At 32.6% G+C, this 19,204-nt stretch overlaps 1 protein-coding gene across 9 annotated transcripts in view; it reads left to right on the top strand.

Annotated features, from left to right (window-relative positions):
• Positions 1–19,204, top strand: part of LOC124369246 (centaurin-gamma-1A) — a 233,820-nt gene that overhangs the window by 205,062 nt on the left and 9,554 nt on the right. For 8 of the 9 annotated variants that reach the window (XM_046827133.1, XM_046827136.1, XM_046827134.1 and 5 more), the window contains 9 exons: positions 229–392; positions 2,341–2,551; positions 3,540–3,693; positions 5,448–5,556; positions 7,274–7,407; positions 9,689–9,816; positions 16,995–17,112; positions 17,603–17,720; positions 18,570–18,791. In XM_046827133.1, coding sequence (XP_046683089.1) covers positions 229–392; positions 2,341–2,551; positions 3,540–3,693; positions 5,448–5,556; positions 7,274–7,407; positions 9,689–9,816; positions 16,995–17,112; positions 17,603–17,720; positions 18,570–18,791 — 1,358 coding nt within the window. The remainder of the gene's footprint in view (positions 1–228; positions 393–2,340; positions 2,552–3,539; positions 3,694–5,447; positions 5,557–7,273; positions 7,408–9,688; positions 9,817–16,994; positions 17,113–17,602; positions 17,721–18,569; positions 18,792–19,204) is intronic. The other variant, XM_046827137.1, reaches the window with a different exon arrangement.

Below are 19,204 nucleotides of genomic sequence, written 5' to 3'. Positions count from 1 at the left end.
TTCTGGTTACCAGTTTTTAAACCAGTTTTATTGCAAGTCTTGCCTAAGTAACTTAAACACGTTTGACAATAAATACAGCAAGTAAAGAATTTTAGCAGCTCAACTCATCAAATCTGTATTTTCCTTGAGGTTGATTGTTAGTTGTCTTAATTATACCAACTTTTAATCTTTGCAAGTCTTGTCAGTGGGAAGCAGAGAAATGATAAATTGTGTAATGTTTCTGAGCAGGAGGGAGGTTTGGGACGCCAGCTGTCCCATGCTCTATCGTCCTCTAGTCACCAGTTACACAAGTCCGACCTGCTCTCTGAGAACAACAATGTTACCAAGATGGACAACCTGTCAGTCAATTGCAAGGATCTGCCCACCCCCTCTTCTACCCCCACCACTGTTCGGTGAGCATCTACTGTATTGCTTTTAATGAAAACCATAGAACACAAAAAGTTAATTGGTAATAATAGTACTGCAGTTAATGAGAAACATCACTTTGTATTAAGTTTTATAACTTTAACTTCTAAATAATTTAAAATATGCATGATCGTTGTTAGTTATCTAATACAATAATAATACAATAACTAATTATTAGTCCTGACTGAACTTTAGTCATAAATTATCAATGCCCATGATTAATTGAAAATTAACCCTTTGATTGCTGCAGCCATTTTCCAAAATTGTATGCACACAGTGCTGGGCCATATTCTGTAAATCTGCGTTTGGTCAAAAGAGTTATTATTGTACAATAGTATCTAAAAGAATGTTCATAATTTTGCTAATAAAGTGAAGAAAATGTCCCTCCTACACAAAAAAATGTAAGCTTTGTGGATAGTAAGGTCATATTACTTGATAATGTTTCCTTCTTTACAAGGGTAAATAAAATAAAAACTGTATTTTTGTTCCTGAGCATCAGCAGTGTCTAGGATTGGACCCACTCTTCTAGTATGCTTAGTTGGAACCTTCATGAGTGGGGAGGGCTTGCCATTTCATTCTTCCAACCGCTCTGTCAGTAAGCACTATTTGCACAACAGATAATTATAAGCTTTCTTGGTTGTGAATGAGTTCAAACAACCAATATTTTCCAGAGACTCAAAGTTGATGACTGTGGAAAATAGCAAAATTCAGTCATCAAACATTGTCAAGGATGCGTGTTTTTGCCTAGCATAAAGAGTTCAAGGAAGGTAGAGTGTGTGCAAATGCAGTAACACAATTGCCATTGTCAGACCAGCATTACAGATAAAAATATTTGTGCCGTTCAAGATATTCTTGAGGACGATCGACGTGAGACCATCAGAAATTGTAGAACAGGTCAGAATAAGTCACTAATGATAGATTACAAGGTGTATGCCAGATGGTTCATGTTAATAAAGGTTGTTTTGACTATGCCTTGACTTGACAAGAAATATGTATTTCTGAAGTGGGAAAATGTAGAAACATAAATTATAATTGCCTGGTGTCTTTAAATTAATAAACTAAAAAAAATAAAATCCTGTATATATTTAATTCACATCAGTAACACGTTGCTTACAAGTGAATAACTTTTTTTTAAATTTGTAGTGTGAACTAAGTAATTGGCCCATATTCTATCTATCAGTATGTATGCAAGACTGATGGTACAAGAGTTTTTTTAGTTATATTAGAAATATTAATGAACCTAGTTTTATTTAAAAAGGGAAAGTTAGATCTTATTATATATCTATAGTAATATTAATATTGTTATTGTTATGCTAATATTTTATATTCATTGACAAAGTTAAAATACAGCAGACATATGCTCATCTGTATAAATTTGTATTTCCTAAGAATGGCCCATAAGGACTGTTTAAAACTTAAAAGTAATTATATAATTCAAGTTGTAAATCAATTTAGAAATCTTATGATACAAGGTAAACAACATTTGGACACCCTTTAAAAAAATGGTAGACATTTAAAGTACTATTGTCCTATAGAGTCTTCTAATCTTCTATTCACTAACTAGAGTGTTCAGCATTTTATAACAAGAATAAGCTTACCATAGTGTTTAATAATTGAAATTGGAGTGCAGTGCGAACCATCAAAATTGTCATACAGTTCAGTAAAGGCGAATATTCGAGTGGCAGAACTCAAGTGATTACTATTTCAAGACACTAAATCTGATCTGATGTGAAATGAGCTAAAAAAACAAAGGCCAGTTAGAGTCACTAACCACTTTGTAACAAAAATATGTGTTTGATTTGTTTTGCCTGAATTAATTTTAGTCAGCACTTTTCTATGTAAAATATAGACGATATTGTTCTTTCCATGTCACAATAACGTATGCAAATATACCAAATATATGTTTATTTTTCTATAATTAAGTTGTGATTGCAGTAAAACAAGGCGAAGATCAAACCTGTTCACTCCATCAAAGAAGGGGGAGGAGAAGCTGCGTAACGGAGGGGAACTGGGTAGTGGGAGAGCTATTCCACTGAAGCAAGGATACCTGTACAAGAGGAGTAGCAAGGCACTCAACAAGGAGTGGAAGAAGAAGTATGTGACCCTTTGTGATGATGGGAGACTCACCTACCATCCGAGCCTCCATGTAAGTAGGGTTCTCAGATCTTATCATTATCTCATGACAAACACGCAAGTGAATACTTTGGGGTGCAGGATGAGTAGGGTCATCCAAGTGCAAGAAGATTATGATATGGCAATGAACCTTCAAAATGTAATGATTCTTTTAATGGTCTATTTAATTTCAATTATGTTTAATTAAAAATAATTGTATTGTGCTAAATAAAAAAGCACTCATTGATCATAATAAAAAGTAATTTCTAAGTGAGAAGACTAAACTTAGAAGTTCAGACCTGATCATAGAAGATCAGAAAATAGCCTAGATATATAACATGGTGATGTGTAGTGTGTCTACCATTTGTTTCATTGTTGCAGATAATACAGAAACCACAATATATTAATATGGATTTGGTATAGCTACCCAGTAATTATTTTTTTCAAATCAACTTCTAGTAGACACTATAAAAACTGTGACTGCACGAATTAAGACATTTCTATTAAAAGCACTTATACAAAGTACTCAAAAAGCCATTCATATTATATTTAGAATTCACATATAAAAAGAATACTACTTTTAATTTGGTATGGTAGTATTGATAGATATTCATTTATATATCGCTTAACATAATAAATGACCCAGAAAATCATGTAATTTTGTTACTCTAGGCTAGTGTTAATCACAAAATATGTAGGTTTAGTTCTATCAAATCTAGTCAATTTCACTTGGTTAAATTTATTTTCAAGACTAAAAAAACAATTATCTACAGATTTTTTATGAAAAACGTTAAGAAAGTAGTGGTTGCTCTAGTTTGATTCAACTTATTAGGTATGTTATTTATGTTTTGTCATTACTTTCAATCAGTATTAAAGTCACATGATAACATCAATTTAATAGAATTTACATTTAAATATTGTTAGTAACTAATTAAGTTGACTGAGAGGATATACAACCTCATTTTCAACACATTTAGAAACTTAGATCCACTTTACTTATTGTTGTGTATTGATGTTGACAGGATTACATGGATGATGTCCATGGCAAGGAAATCTCCCTACAGTATGTCACTGTGAAGGTCCCAGGACAGAAGCCCAGGGGATCCAAGACCATCTCTCAACCCACATCCAATGGCATACATGATTCTCTTGGCTCCCTTTCCATTACCACCAATTGTAAGTTCCTAACCTTTTACGTTTCATTCTTCTATTTTAACTTATATCTCACTATGATTAGTTATGAATATTAACCTTTCTTTAACAATTTCAAGTGAAATCTCCATAAAATATTATTTAGCTATTTTGTACTACACCCTGAAAGTTATCAGTTAAAAAAATTTTAAATATAAAAAATGTTATATTTTTTTCTAGTTCACAAACCTGGATCTATAAAAATCAAATAGCAGAATATTAGATACCTGTAACGGTTTAGCTTGCCAGAATTATAATTTTGTTTCAGGTATAAAAGAAAGAAGACAAAGAATTAAAACCACAAATTAGATATTGTCATAGTTTCTTTGATAATAAGTCAATATTTTGCAGATAATCTTTTTAGCAAAAATAAAACAAAATATAGGGCATTTACATTGTAATTATGTGAAGATAAAGTATCTAGAAGTGTTTGTTTTGTTTTATCTCATAGCTGTATTGTTAAACTTATTTAGGTTTTTAATAGACCGGGGTCTATTATATACTTCAATCATACACACACACACACACACACACACACACACACACACACACACACACACACACACACACACACACACACACACACACACACACACACACACACACACACACACACACACACACACACACACACACACACACACACACATATATATATATATATATATATATATATTTAGTGTGAGTTAAAAGTATGGATGCACTCTGTTTAGTTTTTGATGGATAAAAATGGAGGGATGGGAACCGGGACACTTTTCTATGAAATAAAAGTGACCCTTTTAGTCACTGTTGCAACTTTGCTCATTTTCCCAAAATGGGATTTTGGGGGAGATGGCTCAACATTTTTTAATGTCAAGATCTATGAAGTGACACCTCATCTGAAAGGTCTTGATAAAAGAAGAAGGACAGTGGAAACTAGAGATTTCTTTCTCAACCCAGTGTAATTGATTATACATATATCAGATCATGGATCTTCAGACTGTTTTCAAATACTAACAGTGATATTGACTGTGTAGGGTGTGGAATGATAGACTGAAAACAGGGTGACAAAAGACCAAAGTAAATCAAAGTTTCATTCATACATCAGTCCATCAATATCTTGATCATATTAGTGGATATAATCAGAGGTATATCTTTTATTTGCACAAGATAAGTCTGCTTCACTGTTTTACTAATCATGTATGCTTAACTAAAAGTGTACTAAGCTATAACTATTTAATCGTATCCTAGGCTTTTTCTGGCTAATTAAGTTGTTGCTCACTATCAAGACTGATAACAGTTTATGAAAATGCTGATCATTATACATTGTATGTTCTATCAATTTTTCATTGTTTGATTGATATGATGTTAGCAGGTTATGATTTAGACTGTTATTCATAGTACTACCAGTTGAATTGATCATTTATGATCCATTTTAGGATTACACTTTATTTATATATTAACATGTCCCAATTATTATTTTCTCTTTTTGGATAAGTGTTTATTTTATGCTTGCTGTGTTTCAAATTTATTTCTCTAACTTTTATAAGTTTTGTCTTGAAATGTTTCACCCTTTTAATTCTTCTCTGCTTTTTCCAATCTCCTTATGAATCTCAGTAAAGATCTTAACCATTTGCTTACCATTAAGTAAAATCCAATGTTCTTTATTCCAGCCTTTCTCCACCATCTTCTCTCTCAATTTCAACCAATATTATGTTACCACCAGTATTACAAAATGTATGAAACTAACAAGTGCGCAGTGTCTGTATTTCCAGGTTACCAGTCGAAGGAGAAGCGGGTTGCTGATAAAGTCCTCTTGACTGCATTTGAGCTTCTCAAGGAACCAGGGCGAGTTATTCAACCTCCCAAGTGAGTTGAAATGGCACACAATGGCTTCTACAATTGAATGATTTTGGAACGTGGAAGAAACTGTGAATGTGTTCTTGAATCTAAACATTTTTTATGCTTAAGCAATTTAAAAACTGTCCGAACTAACCAAAAGAATTCATTGACTGTCACCAACAATGGAAATGTGGTATGAATGTGATATCATGTTGCTCTTTGCTTTCCCTATGCCACTTGACTGTTTTTTCTTTTTAGCACCTTTACAAGTTGTTGTTTACATGTATTGCTCCCCTGAAAAAGTAAACTCGTATGTAAAAACGAGTAATTCCCTTCTCCTCTCCCCACCTCCTCAATATTGGAAAGAAAACCATATTTTTAGTATACATCTAAGAGATACATGAATGTGTGCACTAAATTTAATGTTGTGAAGTTTAGTACTTTTATGGAATCTTCTGCAGGCTAGGAAGTGTTTTAAATATGATATTTAACTGATCCCATGGATTTTCATGAATTTATACAGATATCTAATGAATTTTCTCACTTTAAATACAAAAATTCTCAATGCCATTTCTATGGAGGTACTTATGACCAAGAACAAGACTGTAGTAAAATGTTTTTAGTCTGAGCTCCTAATAGGTAGAAGAATGATTGTGATTGCTAAGATTCAGTTTTTTTTATTGGATTAAAATTTTTGAAACCATTTCCATTTTCTTTTAACCATAAGTACCTAAGAAGTGGGATTAAGTGTCATATTTAATCTGTATATATAAAAGTGAAATCCACTGACTGACTCATCATGATATCTCGAAAACTACAGAACTCATATATATGTAATTCCGTATACAAGTTTGTCTTACAGACAATAAATATGTTTGTTTTACCTTCCATGTGCTCACTAAGAAGCGGTTTTGAAAATATTGCAGCCCAACTGTGAAAATCTGGGAAAGACCGTGCAAGTCTTAATGACAGCTTTTATCACATTATGAGTTTTTTAATACATTATAATTACCTAATTACGTTCACAAATATGTTATATTGTAAACATGTTCATTTTACCTTCTAAGTGCTCGTTTAGAAATGGGTTTGAAAACTTTGCAGCCTAAACTAGTTAATCTGTGATACCTATAATGACATAAATATATAAAAGCCTAAGTCACTGAGTAAATTATCGTGATATCTTCAAAACTATTGATCACTTTTACAAAATATTGCAGCATAACCTTGAAAGTCCATGAAAAACTGTGATGTCTTTAATGACAATTTTTATCACAATTAGAGTTGTTATAAAATTGCAAAGACCTTTACGTTTGTAAACATGTTCTATAGATAAGCTCAAATTGATTTTTGTTGTTTTCATAAGTAATGGATGATATTCAGGAAAAATCCAATTATAGTTAGTACAATTTTTATTATCAGGAACCCTCTGAAAGTACCAATAACATTTATATATCATATTTTAAACATGTCCGTTTCAATTACATATTAAAAACACATAAAAGTTTTACATGAGAACTTTTTTATAAGTTTGTTAGGTGCTCACAAAGAAAACACAGAACTATGCAACTAAAGCTATCATCATAAACGTAATTTATGCACTATTTTACCATTACAAAGCACAGGTACTTTTAGCTAGTTTAATATTAATCCATGTGATGGTTCTAGAGATTTGGTATTATATGGATTTTATAAGCTGTGGTGTATGTAAATACAGACTAACATACTCGCATGTCTATGTTTCCAGCAATGACGAGTCAATGATAATCTCCAACAACTCACTATACAACGGCTCTGGCGATTGCAAGGCTGAGACTCCCAACGTCAAGAAGCGGCACCGCCGGATCAAGAGCAGTGGCGTGAAGAATCAGGAGTGTGATGGTGAGATAGTAACCTTAGTTAAAAAGTTATTTCAGTTACTAAATATTTTTATAAAACATTTCGTTTTGACATTAAGTCATGTAGCTTTTTATTTTACCAAATAAATAGTAATTCCGCTCAATGTGTTCCGCAACAGTATTACTAATTTGATAATTTTACTCCAATGGTATGAAAAATATTCTTACAGTTATAGCAGTATAACATGTCATAGAGCAGTGACTCATGTTATGGTTTTTGTTGTGTATGTTACAATTCTGTAAAAAGATTTATCATATATACCATAAATGAATATCATATCAGAATCTTTAAATTTGGAAATGGAAAAATAATATAACAATACTAGCTGTTATCCCCAGCTTCACACACAATTTTCAAAATCAAAGACCTTATAATACTTAGTTAAAGCATTTATGATAGAATCCTATGAAATTTTCCAAACTAAAGTAGGCTTACATCACGTACATATTATTTTAGTGTTCATCCTTAATAGTATTGGAGTTTAACCTGACTCTTATATCACGTTTTGTACGTGTAGGAGCATTTATGATTTAAATTAATTGTATTTCCACATCTCAGTCTGCCTTGTTTCCCTGATCAAAAATACAAATACATAGGTCTCACCTACTTCAGTCAAAAAAGAGTTTACATCAGTCCTTGCCATTTACACCGGTCTAAGATTTTTCCAATACTATAGTAGAGTTGTTCATATGTAAGTCTGAGAAACTACTTCCGTTAAAAGGTGTCTAATTCCAACTGTATAAAATCACTTTTGGTGCCACAGTTAAGTTTGCTTTATTGCCTCTATGAAAAAGTTATATACTCTTGGAAGTCTAGTTTGGTCAATGCATGACTATTTCCGGCTCTTGTAATATACTTTCGATCTAAGGTGTTTCCAGTGCCATAGTTGAGTTTGCCTTGCTGTACCAATGAAAAAATATACATGCATATGTAGGACTGAGAAGCCTATTTCAGTCCAGGGGGAAATCCTTTTCCAGTTTAGTCCAGTTTAGAATTTTTTCAGGTGCTGCAGAAAACTACATTTTTTTCAACTATAATTTTTTAATGCTAGACTCATAATTTCATTTTTAATTTCTATTTAAATTACAAATTTGTTTTTTTTTTTCACCTCGCCACAATACTTGTAAAAATGGCCAGGAAATTTCCAGATGATTTATGTATGTATATAACTATGTAAAAAATAATTGGAAATAAATCATTATTTCATTATTTCAAATCCTACCTACTTCCTTCAGGTATAAAGGGAAATTCTTATTAAGATCATGCAACTTACCAAAATAATTGCTTATAAGGTTTTGCGTTGTGAGGTCTTGTTGTTTTTCGGACTATTGTCTAGGAAAGAGTGGATTGTTGAGGCATGTTAGTGTTGATTTTTCTGTTTTTCCTTAAAGCATTGTTAAAATGCCAATTTTTTCAGAATTATTCCAAAATATTCCAGGTCACTTTTCAAATCTTTCCCTTCTTATAAACCTTCCTCGGATTTCAACAAATATTTTATAAAAAGAATTAGCCGAAATTGTTCAGTCGTTTCTAGGTTAGTGCTTAACAACACAATTTGCGATTTATTTATATTTTTTATTTTCTAATGTAAATTTAGAACACAATTAATTATAATTGCAGCTATTATTTAGTTTATTATTAAATATTATAAATTACTGTTAATTTGCGTTTTTAAAGTATTTACAGTTTGTAAATTGTTACCAAATCGTTACCAAAATATCTCCAGAAATTTGCTAAGCGTTTAGACAGGTAAGTTGTTTTAATCAAACTAAAAACTAAAATGAAGTTAGAGAACGTAGATAGAGAATAAAAAACATTCAGTTAGCCCACCTGATAGATACAGTAATACAATAAAGACCAGCTTTTTACCGCTTCCATATCCTCTCCTCCTCATTTTACTCATTGCATCAGATATATAAATAATAAAGATAGGGATATTTGTGACATGGTTAGCTAATTAATTACATGGTCACACTTATTATTAATGCTACTGTTGTAATTTTCTTCTGTTAGATTTGATATAGGATATTAAATGTAATGCTGAATTATATTTAGAATTGAATAATATATTGTAATTTATATTAATTTAAAAAAGAACTGCTTTCATACATTTTCCACTTAATTTTTAGTGTAAGTTGACATTTGAGTAGTGCTCAATAATAACCAATTTAGTAGTAAGTACATATTACAATAACAAATCACCTACAAGTTTTCTCAGGACATTAAATCACTAACAATTTAGTTGTTTTTTTTATTTTTACAGATTCAGATGGTTACGAATTCCTCATAGTTTCACTAGATAACAAACAGTGGCACTTCGAGGCTAGCAACTCGGAAGAGAGAGATGAATGGGTGTCGGCCATCGAACAGCAAATACTTAATTCTCTACAGGTATGAAGGCACCAGAGAAAACGGGAAGATTAAAGTTTGTAACAGCAGTTTAGCTTATAAATAGTTGTCTATATATATATATATATATATATATATATATAAAGCAAGTTTTGTATTTTAACATGGCATTGTATTTCTAAATACAAAAAGTACGGTAAATACACTTGTTTGAAAATCTGTCTGGTGGATCTGATTCAGCTTCAATACATTAGTAGCTGTGAATTTGTAAATCATAACTTTACAAGCGTACATGAACCACCTCTCTTGATTTTATTTACTGTTTTGTAATAAAAAAGTTGAAAATATTGGTATTGGAATGAAGTGAAAAGAGCCGTGGTACTGAGAATTCTTAATATTACTAAGTATCAAGCATTGGAATCAACTTATTTTTAATTTTTAGATGTGCTAAAATATTTTCATATTTTTATAAAAAATTCAATGTTTTCATTTATTTATAAGTAACTAGCAGACCTGACAGACGTTATCCTGTACACACGGCTTTAATTCGAAAATTTTAAACTTTGATTAATCTGTAACAATCTGGGCTGTTTTGATAAAAATGTCTATTAAAAAGTTATTACAATATCTAACTTCATTACATGTACATTTAATCACACTTTGACCAACCAATAGTGTGTGAGTATAACATGAGTGAAGTGAAATGTAGATGATGTTTTAAATGAAAACTTAAACTTATTTAATCTGAAGGTAAAAAAGTTGAAACAGACTATTTTATAACTGGTATATTTTTTTCAATTTACAACTTAATTTATCGTAATGCCATTGAATGTACAATATTTTTTGTTAATCCTTCAGGAATATACACAAACAAATTAGATGGTTTTTCGATAGGGCTGAAGTATAATAAGTGGCCTCCATCACAATCGAATCATTGATAGTTCTGAATAGCCTATCTAAACTACTAAAATGACGATCCGAATTAGATTATAGTTATTTAAAGGCTGAAGTATAATAAGCGGCCACCATCACAATCGAATTATTGATATTTCTGATTAGTCCATCTAAACTACTGAATTTCATTATAGTTATTTAAAATTACAGTATAGTATCGGAACTGGCAAACAGAATTTAATTTATCTAAAATACAAAATTAGTATTCCCTATAGGGCTGAAGTATAATAAGTGGCCACCATCACAATCGAATTATTGATATTTTTGATTAGCCCATCTAAACTACCGAATTTCATTATCTTCATATACATATTTCTTGTGTGCGTGTGTATGGAGCTGAACTCCTCCTAAACGGATGGACCATCTTGGAATGTTTTACATTGCATCCAGCAGAATGCGCTACGATCGCAGTTTCAAATGTTTTTCTACTTTAATTCTAGGTTTTCCCGACAGTTTGTGCTGCTATCAAATTTGTGTGTTGCTTTGTAACATTGTGTAATTATTGTGTGAGTGCTAATTATAATATTACATTAATAGAGATTGAAGATGTTTGAAGTACATACAAAATTATAGTTAATTTATTGAAGTTATTGAACTCATTTTGCAAATTTATTGAAGTAAGTATATTGGTCGCATAACAGTGGCGTAGTGAAGGGGGGGTCCAGGGGGTCCGGACCCCCTCCCCGAAATTTTAAGACATTAAAAAATGAAGCATGGAGCAGGAGAAAAAAAGGAGAGTTATCATTACTCTTGTCTACAAACATTAAATTGATTAAAGTGACCGTTGTTAAAAATATAATTGTCCTTTCGTTTAAATCATGAAGTATCAAACGATACTTTTGGGCTCGGCCTTTCGGATAGTGTAGTGTAATCACGGTATTTCTATAGGGCGCGGTCACGTGACGTCGCAAAGTAACCTGAACCGTAACACGGCGAACAGTTTAAATTAGCGACTACTTTGTTCAAATTCGTCTTGGGGACGTAAAATGACCGCATAGAATTAAGTTACGACGTTGATTTTAGGTGTCATTAAACTGTAGACGTGTATATAATTATCGAAAAACATCACTTTTGGTCGGAAAATACACTTGAAAAACTATACTGATTAGAATTTCAACTAATTTGGACTTCAGTTATTGAGGTAAACGTGGCATTTTTGATTGAGCTGGGGCAACGATTTTTTATCATTAAACTGTACTCGACTAACTATATAATTATCGAGAAAAAAAAAATCACTAACGGTCGGTAAATACCGAAGAAAAGCTCTCTACAGATTTAAGTTTTGACGATTTTGGACTTCACCGGCTGAGTGGTTGAACAACTTTTTATCAGTAGAGTTTTTCCGGTGTATTATCTGACCGGAAGTGATTTTTTCAATATTTCTTCGATAATTATATAGTTATTAGTCGGCGTTCAATTGATACCTAAAATCAATGTTCTAACATAATTCTAAGTACCACTTTCATCTCAACGACTCAACCAGTGAAATCCAAAATCGTCAAAACTTAAATCTGTAAAGAACTTTTCCTCGGTATTTTCCGCCCAGAAGTGATTTTATTGTTTTGTTTCTCGATAATTATATATGTATTAGTCGGCGTCGAATTAATACCAAAAATTCGACGTCCTAACATAATTCTAAGTACCACTTTTGCCTCAACCACTCAACCAGTGAAATCCAAAATCGTCAAAACTTGAATCTGTAGAGAGCTTTTCTTCGGTATTTACCGACCGAAAATGATTTTTTCTCGATAATTATATAGGTACAGTGTACAGTTTAATGATAACAAAAATCGTCGTCCTAACTCAACCGAAAACACCACGTTTACCTCAATCACTGAAGTCCAAATTAATTGAAGTTCTAATCAATAGAGTTTTTCAAGTGTATTTTTCGACCAAAAGTGATTTTTTATATTTTTTTCGATAATTATATACACGCCTACAGTTTAATGACATCTAAAATCAACGTCGTAACTTAATTCTAAGCGGTCATTTTACGTCAAAACTTGAATCTGTAGAGAGCTTTTCTTCGGTATTTACCGACCGGAAGTGATTTTTTTTTCTCGATAATTATATAGTTAGCCGAGTACAGTTTAATGATAAAAAAAAATCGTCGCCCTAACTCATTTATAAACACCTCAATCAGTGAAATCCAAAAGCAGCCGAACTTCTAATCAGTAGAGTTTTTCAGATGCATTTTCCGACCATTAGTTTGATCTGTACCCGAGCAACGCTAGAAAATTGCCCTCCTTTTCTAAAGGGTTTTCGGCCGCTAGTGGCCCAATGTCCCCGAAGGGGATTTCATATTCTCCACAGAATATAGTTGTGTCAATTATATGCTTGAGTGAAGCTCTGTTTTGTTCTTCTTCTTTCTTATCTAGTGAATGCAACATACATTGGTGCCTTCTACTAGGCCAAAATCGAACTTCGTAAAGTTTCTGTAGCTATACAAGAAAATTTGTGGTACTAGAGTTGCTGTGAGAGTTGAATTTGCCTATTACATCTTTCCACTTTCTATAAGGCGTAGTTACTAAAGCTCCATATTTTTGGTATTTACCTTTTTCCAGTGAACTCATTGGTAAATACACACAAAACGTCCCCCGGATCCCCGGTTTCGGACCCCCCCCCGAACAAAATTTCTGGCTACGCTACTGTCGCGTAACCTCAAATAACCTAAGTAGCATACAAATCAAAAGGTTGTGTTTCTATGTGTGAATAACTATTGTTAACAGTTTAGATAATCAAGTTATTTTTAAATAATTTGTTGTAATTTACATTTTTTATCTGCAGTCAAAATTGGTCAGATAAGTTCAAATTAAGTAGCATACAAATCACATGTGTGAATAACTATTGTTAATAGTGTAGGAATTGGTTTTAAATTGAATTCTGTTGACCAGTTCTGATACTATACTGTAATTTTAAATAACTATAATGAAATTCGGTAGTTTAGATAGGCCAATCAGAAATATCAATAATTTGATTGTGATGGTGGCTGCTTATTATACTTCAGCCTTTAAAATAACTATAATCTAATTCGGATCGTCATTTTAGTAGTTTAGATAGGCTATTCAGAAATATCAATGATTCGATTGTGATGGTGGCCGCTTATTATATTTCAGCCTTTAAATAACTATAATCTAATTCGGATCCAGTTCCGATACTATACTGTAATTTTAAATAACTATAATGAAATTCGGTAGTTTAGATAGGCTAATCAGAAATATCAATAATTCAATTGTGATGGTGGCCCCTTATTACACTTCAGCCTTTAACCCATTGCGGATCGTATTGTTTTGGCGCACGGGCACCAGCGGACGCGAATTCATTCATGGGCAGCGGCCGCACGAACAGCAATGGTGCGCCACATCGTATCGCTCGCTATTGTATACTAGAAAATTCAGCTGCGAAGGTATTCGTTCAGATGGAACATGGGCCTGCTGGGGTATCCGTGATGTAGGAACGATAACACGCGAGCAAGGTTACGGCGTGGCAGGGATGATGTCTGAATCATAGTCTAAATAAAGCGGCTCGGGCGAATCGATTGCAACATTCGGACCATTGTCTAGACTAAACCCACCAACATGTACGTCTGCGTCGTTTAGTTGTGTCACTAACCTCAAAAGTATTATAATAACAACTGAGGAAAACACCCAATCAGAAGTGCTAAAAAACAGGGAGTAAACTCATATGAATGATTTATTTCTCAACTTCGACATACAACTGCGATCTGTAGGATATTTATAAAACTTTTGAAAACTCTAAACGTAGACCGTTGTTAAACACTCTTAGTAGACAAGTGAAGACGATCGCCCGATCTATCAGACATTAACAAAACTATTTGGAGGGAAATTTAAAAGCAGACCGCTTTTGCGACCTGAGCTCGTCACCGTGCTGTTAGGCCCGGCCGCTGCGTGACTAGCCCAGCTCGTCAGTGATCGGCAATGGGTTAAATAACTATAATCTAATTTGGATAGTAGTTTTGATAGGCTATTCAGAAATATCAATAATTCGATTGTGATGGAGGCCACTTATTATACTTCAGCCCTATCGGAAAACCATCTAATTTGTTTGTGTACACTCCTGAAGGATTAACAAAAAATATTGTACATTCAATGGCATTACGATAAATTAAGTTGTAAATTGAAAAAATATACCTGTTATAAAATTAGTAATTTAAAATTACAGTATAGTATCGGAACTGGCCAACAGAATTTAATTTAAAACCAATTCCTACACTATTAACAATAAGTAGTTATTCACACATGTGATTTGTATGCTACTTAATTTGAACTTATGTGACCAATTCTGACTGCAGATTAAAAATGTAAATTACAACAAATTATTTTAAATCCAATTAGTTTAAAACTTGATTATCTAAACTGTTAACAATATTCACACATAGAAACACAACCTTTTGATTTGTATGCTACTTAGGTTATTTGAGGTTATGCGACCAATATACTTTCTTCAATAAATTTGCAAAATGAGTTCAATAACTTTAATAAATAACTATAGTTTTTTATGCACTTCAAACATCTTCAATCTCTATTAATGTATTATTACAATTAGCACTCACACAATAATTACAGATGTTACAAAACAACACACAAATTTGATAGCAGCACAAACTGTCGGGAAAACCTGGAATTAAAATAGAAAAAAACATTATGGCTGTGTTGTAATATTATAATGTTTACATAGAACAATTGGTGAAACTTCATCTTTGCAATCTGCATTACACTACTGATCAAGACTTTATAATAACGTTATATTTTCTACAAATCTTTCTGCCTCTTTGTTGAACTTAACCCTTTTAACCCCGACGTCCGTACTATACGGACGTCGTAAAAAATGGCGTCAACTCCCGACGTCCGTATAGTGCGGACGTGCACTTTTTATTACTTTACTGGCCACCTATTTCACCAAATGCTTTGAAATTTCACAGACTTGTGCACAAAGATATTTTGCATCGAAATATATTAGTTTGTAATGGTTTGACTTCGTATTTTGTCAGTCTGTGACTGAGCAATTGCAGTTCGTCTCGACTGACTGCTCACGCTTGTTGCAGACAGCTGTATATCACGTGGTTGTGAATATTCCGTTTTCTTCACAGTTTTAGGTTAAAGCAGTATAAAGTACGGCAGTTAAAGTTTAGTTTATTATTTGTTTTATTTCAAAATGAGTAAAAGACATCGTTCAAAGTCTCCCGTAAGTGAAAAATACAGTAATTAGTAACCTAGTTGCAAATGGTGTGGATGTGATTAGTGACGACGATTTGAGTGATGGATATCTTGAAAATTTACATTTTGTAGTGATGTAAATATTGTTTTAAAACTTTTTAAAATTTAGATTATGAACAGTTTTAGTTATTTTGTCAGAAATAACTTTGGTTTTATGTTTATTTTAAGTACTGTGAATTTCAAAGGTCTTGTTACATTGCCTTGCCCAGAAATGGCAAAAAGAAAAATTTACACGGCTTTACAATAATTGATGTTACTCAATTTGTAAATAAGGTAGGCCTATAATTTTTGTTTCCTTTTATTAAGGATTAAATGTATCATAAATTAAATGGGTATTTTTGTGTCAAATATTTTTTTATCTATATGGTTTCCATGATCAAACTTGAAAATTTTTCATTTTTATTTATTTTTTATATATGTATATGCATTTAAAAAAAATTAATTTCAAAATAATAATTTTATTTGTATATTTCTGTAAGCTACATGTATAAAGAAGTAAAACAAAAAAAGAATTACCTAAATATCTTAAAAAAATAACTGAGTTATGAATTTTTTACAAAACCCTTACATTTTGTCTGAAAATGGCTTGGGATTTCTGGCACATCACTTGATTTAATGGCCGGGGTTAAAAGGGTTAAGCTTAAAGTGTTAACAGCTGTTAAGTAACAGTTCACTTTGTATTACGTATCGTAGCGCAGTCTGGCAGATCCAATGTAAAATATTCCAAGATCAACAACATTTATTTATACATAAAAAATTAATTATATAAACAATTTAAATTGGATCGAATTGTGAATCTAAACCATTCTCGGATCCACCTGAAGACACAAAAATTTTCATTAAAATCGGTCCACCCGTTTAGGAGGAGTTCAGCCCCATACACACGTACACAAGAAATATATATATAAAGATTGTGTTGTGTACTATATTTTAATTTAACTTTTAACAATATGATTCCATTGTGTTGATGGATCATGTTTTAAGGTTACAACAACAAACAACATGACAGACAATTTATTATGATTTCAGGGTAATGAGAGCAGCAAGGTCAAGTCTCGACTACAAAGCTCAGTGGAAGTGGCTTCCCTCCAGTCTATCAGGACCAGGGTGCCAGGCAACACTCACTGTGTTGACTGTGATGCTCCAAGTGTGTATACTTCCTATTATTGTTTTAGTGTGACACATTAGTCTTATACTCTACACTACTGATCTTTCCTCTGGGTATACTAGAAGTCAGTGCATAATACTCCAAGAACACAATATAAACTAAATCTTTTGTAACTACATAAAATACTTGTAGTAGAACGTAAAAGATAATCATAAACTTAAGAAAAGTAGGAAGAGGACATTAAAAATCACTCTATGTGGCATTAAGTGATCAAACTTTGTAAACATTATCTGTCCTGTCAAGAATTTGGTTTGGAAAATCCATCTTATCATGATATTGAATTTATAAATGAGGGTATGAGGGTATCTTTATACAGATCGGTAAAGTTAACACCATTAAATATTTAAAGCTGGTACTCATTGATAATTTACTATGGAAAGGTCATGTTATAAAACATACTCATACTTAAGCTATGTAATTTTGATTGATATTGATATATGATAACATATTCTCATCTTTGCTATCACAGACCCTGAATGGGCAAGCCTGAACCTGGGAGTGCTGATGTGTATCGAATGTTGTGGCGTCCATCGGAATCTTGGCTCCCACATATCCAGGGTGCGATCTCTACACCTCGACGAGTGGCCGTAAGATTATTTCATCATTTACATTACCTGCTTTGGTAGATTTAATGACCCATAAAATACAGTAACGTTTTGTTTGTTGCATTCTTTATAACTTAACATAAAAGAAATTTTAACATCAAAACATCCCTGACATTTACTGTATCTTTTTAAATTTATTGATTGAAATGTAAGTTTGATATTATGGAAAGTTTGCATAATTATCTCTGTTGAAAGTTTTGTGTATAAGTTATTTCAAGCCAATCGATTTTATATTTATCAGTAATATGTAAAAAGAGGAAGCTTTTATTTTATAGATGAAAATTCATACAATAATTCATTACTTTCCTCATAGACTTCTGCATAAATTATTTAACTGTACTTCAGTTGTGAGTATAAAAAACAATGATTTTTATTATTTGTTTATGTATTTTAAGAACAAATGGTTTTAAAGTTTGTCACTAACAAATTAATCTGAACATATTTACAAATACATGTTCCATGTGGACAGTTTTTACATGGTAAAAAATAGAAGCTATGAATTCTACACTTAAATAACCTGACTGAATTAACATTTTACTGATGAGACTATATTACTATAGATGTCATTAGAGTTAACAAAACCTGCCATAATTCAGATATTCCCATGTAATATGGTTGCATTAAAAATTTTGATATGTGAATAATATTTTGAAACGTAATTGCAGTCTATGTGTTAACATTTATTTGAATACAAACTGTATGTAAAGGTTTACCATTTTTTAATCTTTACGATGCTGTCATTTTGAGCTGCAGTTGCTATTGTTGTTTGAGAGCCTAACTAATTTCTGTGTTGCTGCTACCCAGTTTAAATTGTGATTTTGAACTTTTCAGTCCTGGCCACTTGGCTGTGATGTTAAGTATTGGAAACGCCATGGGCAATTCCGTCTGGGAAGCTGTGGTACGGGAGAGGGCCAAGCCCACACCTGGGTCCAGTAGGGAGGAGAAGGAGCGCTGGATACGCAGCAAATATGAAGCCAAGGAGTTTCTGCCTTCCCTGCCGACCAGCCCATCCCTGCCCTCATCCATACAACAGCTTTTTGATGCAATCTGCAGGTCAGTGACGAGACAGATACTGCACCATAATAATTACTTATTACGGACCTGACAGTGACTTCTTGAAATCATGTCGTTATCTGTCTGTGAAAAACCTCTTGATAAAAAGGTGCTAGAGACCTTGAAACATGGTACAATGTTCCTCTTTTTCCAAGGAAAACCCTACTGATTTTGAGGTCAAAAGGTCAAAGGGAAGTCCATATTGCTCATCTGTATATTAACTGCTAATAGAAAGTTCCTGGAAACTTGAAACGTCAATTTCTCTTGGTCCTAGGAAAAACTTTAATGATTTTGCTGTCAAAAGGCCTTAGGGCTGTCCGTCCATATGTCGCCCCTGATACTTGCCCACTTTCATGATGTACAGACCACTCTACACAGTAAGTGGGTGTCGGTAACACATGTCACCTCTTCTG

Source organism: Homalodisca vitripennis, chromosome X (assembly GCF_021130785.1).
Source record: "Homalodisca vitripennis isolate AUS2020 chromosome X, UT_GWSS_2.1, whole genome shotgun sequence".
NCBI lineage: Eukaryota > Metazoa > Arthropoda > Insecta > Hemiptera > Cicadellidae > Homalodisca > Homalodisca vitripennis.
The sequence above is the reverse complement of the archived record's forward strand: the minus strand, read 5'-3'. Positions and strand labels throughout refer to the sequence as shown.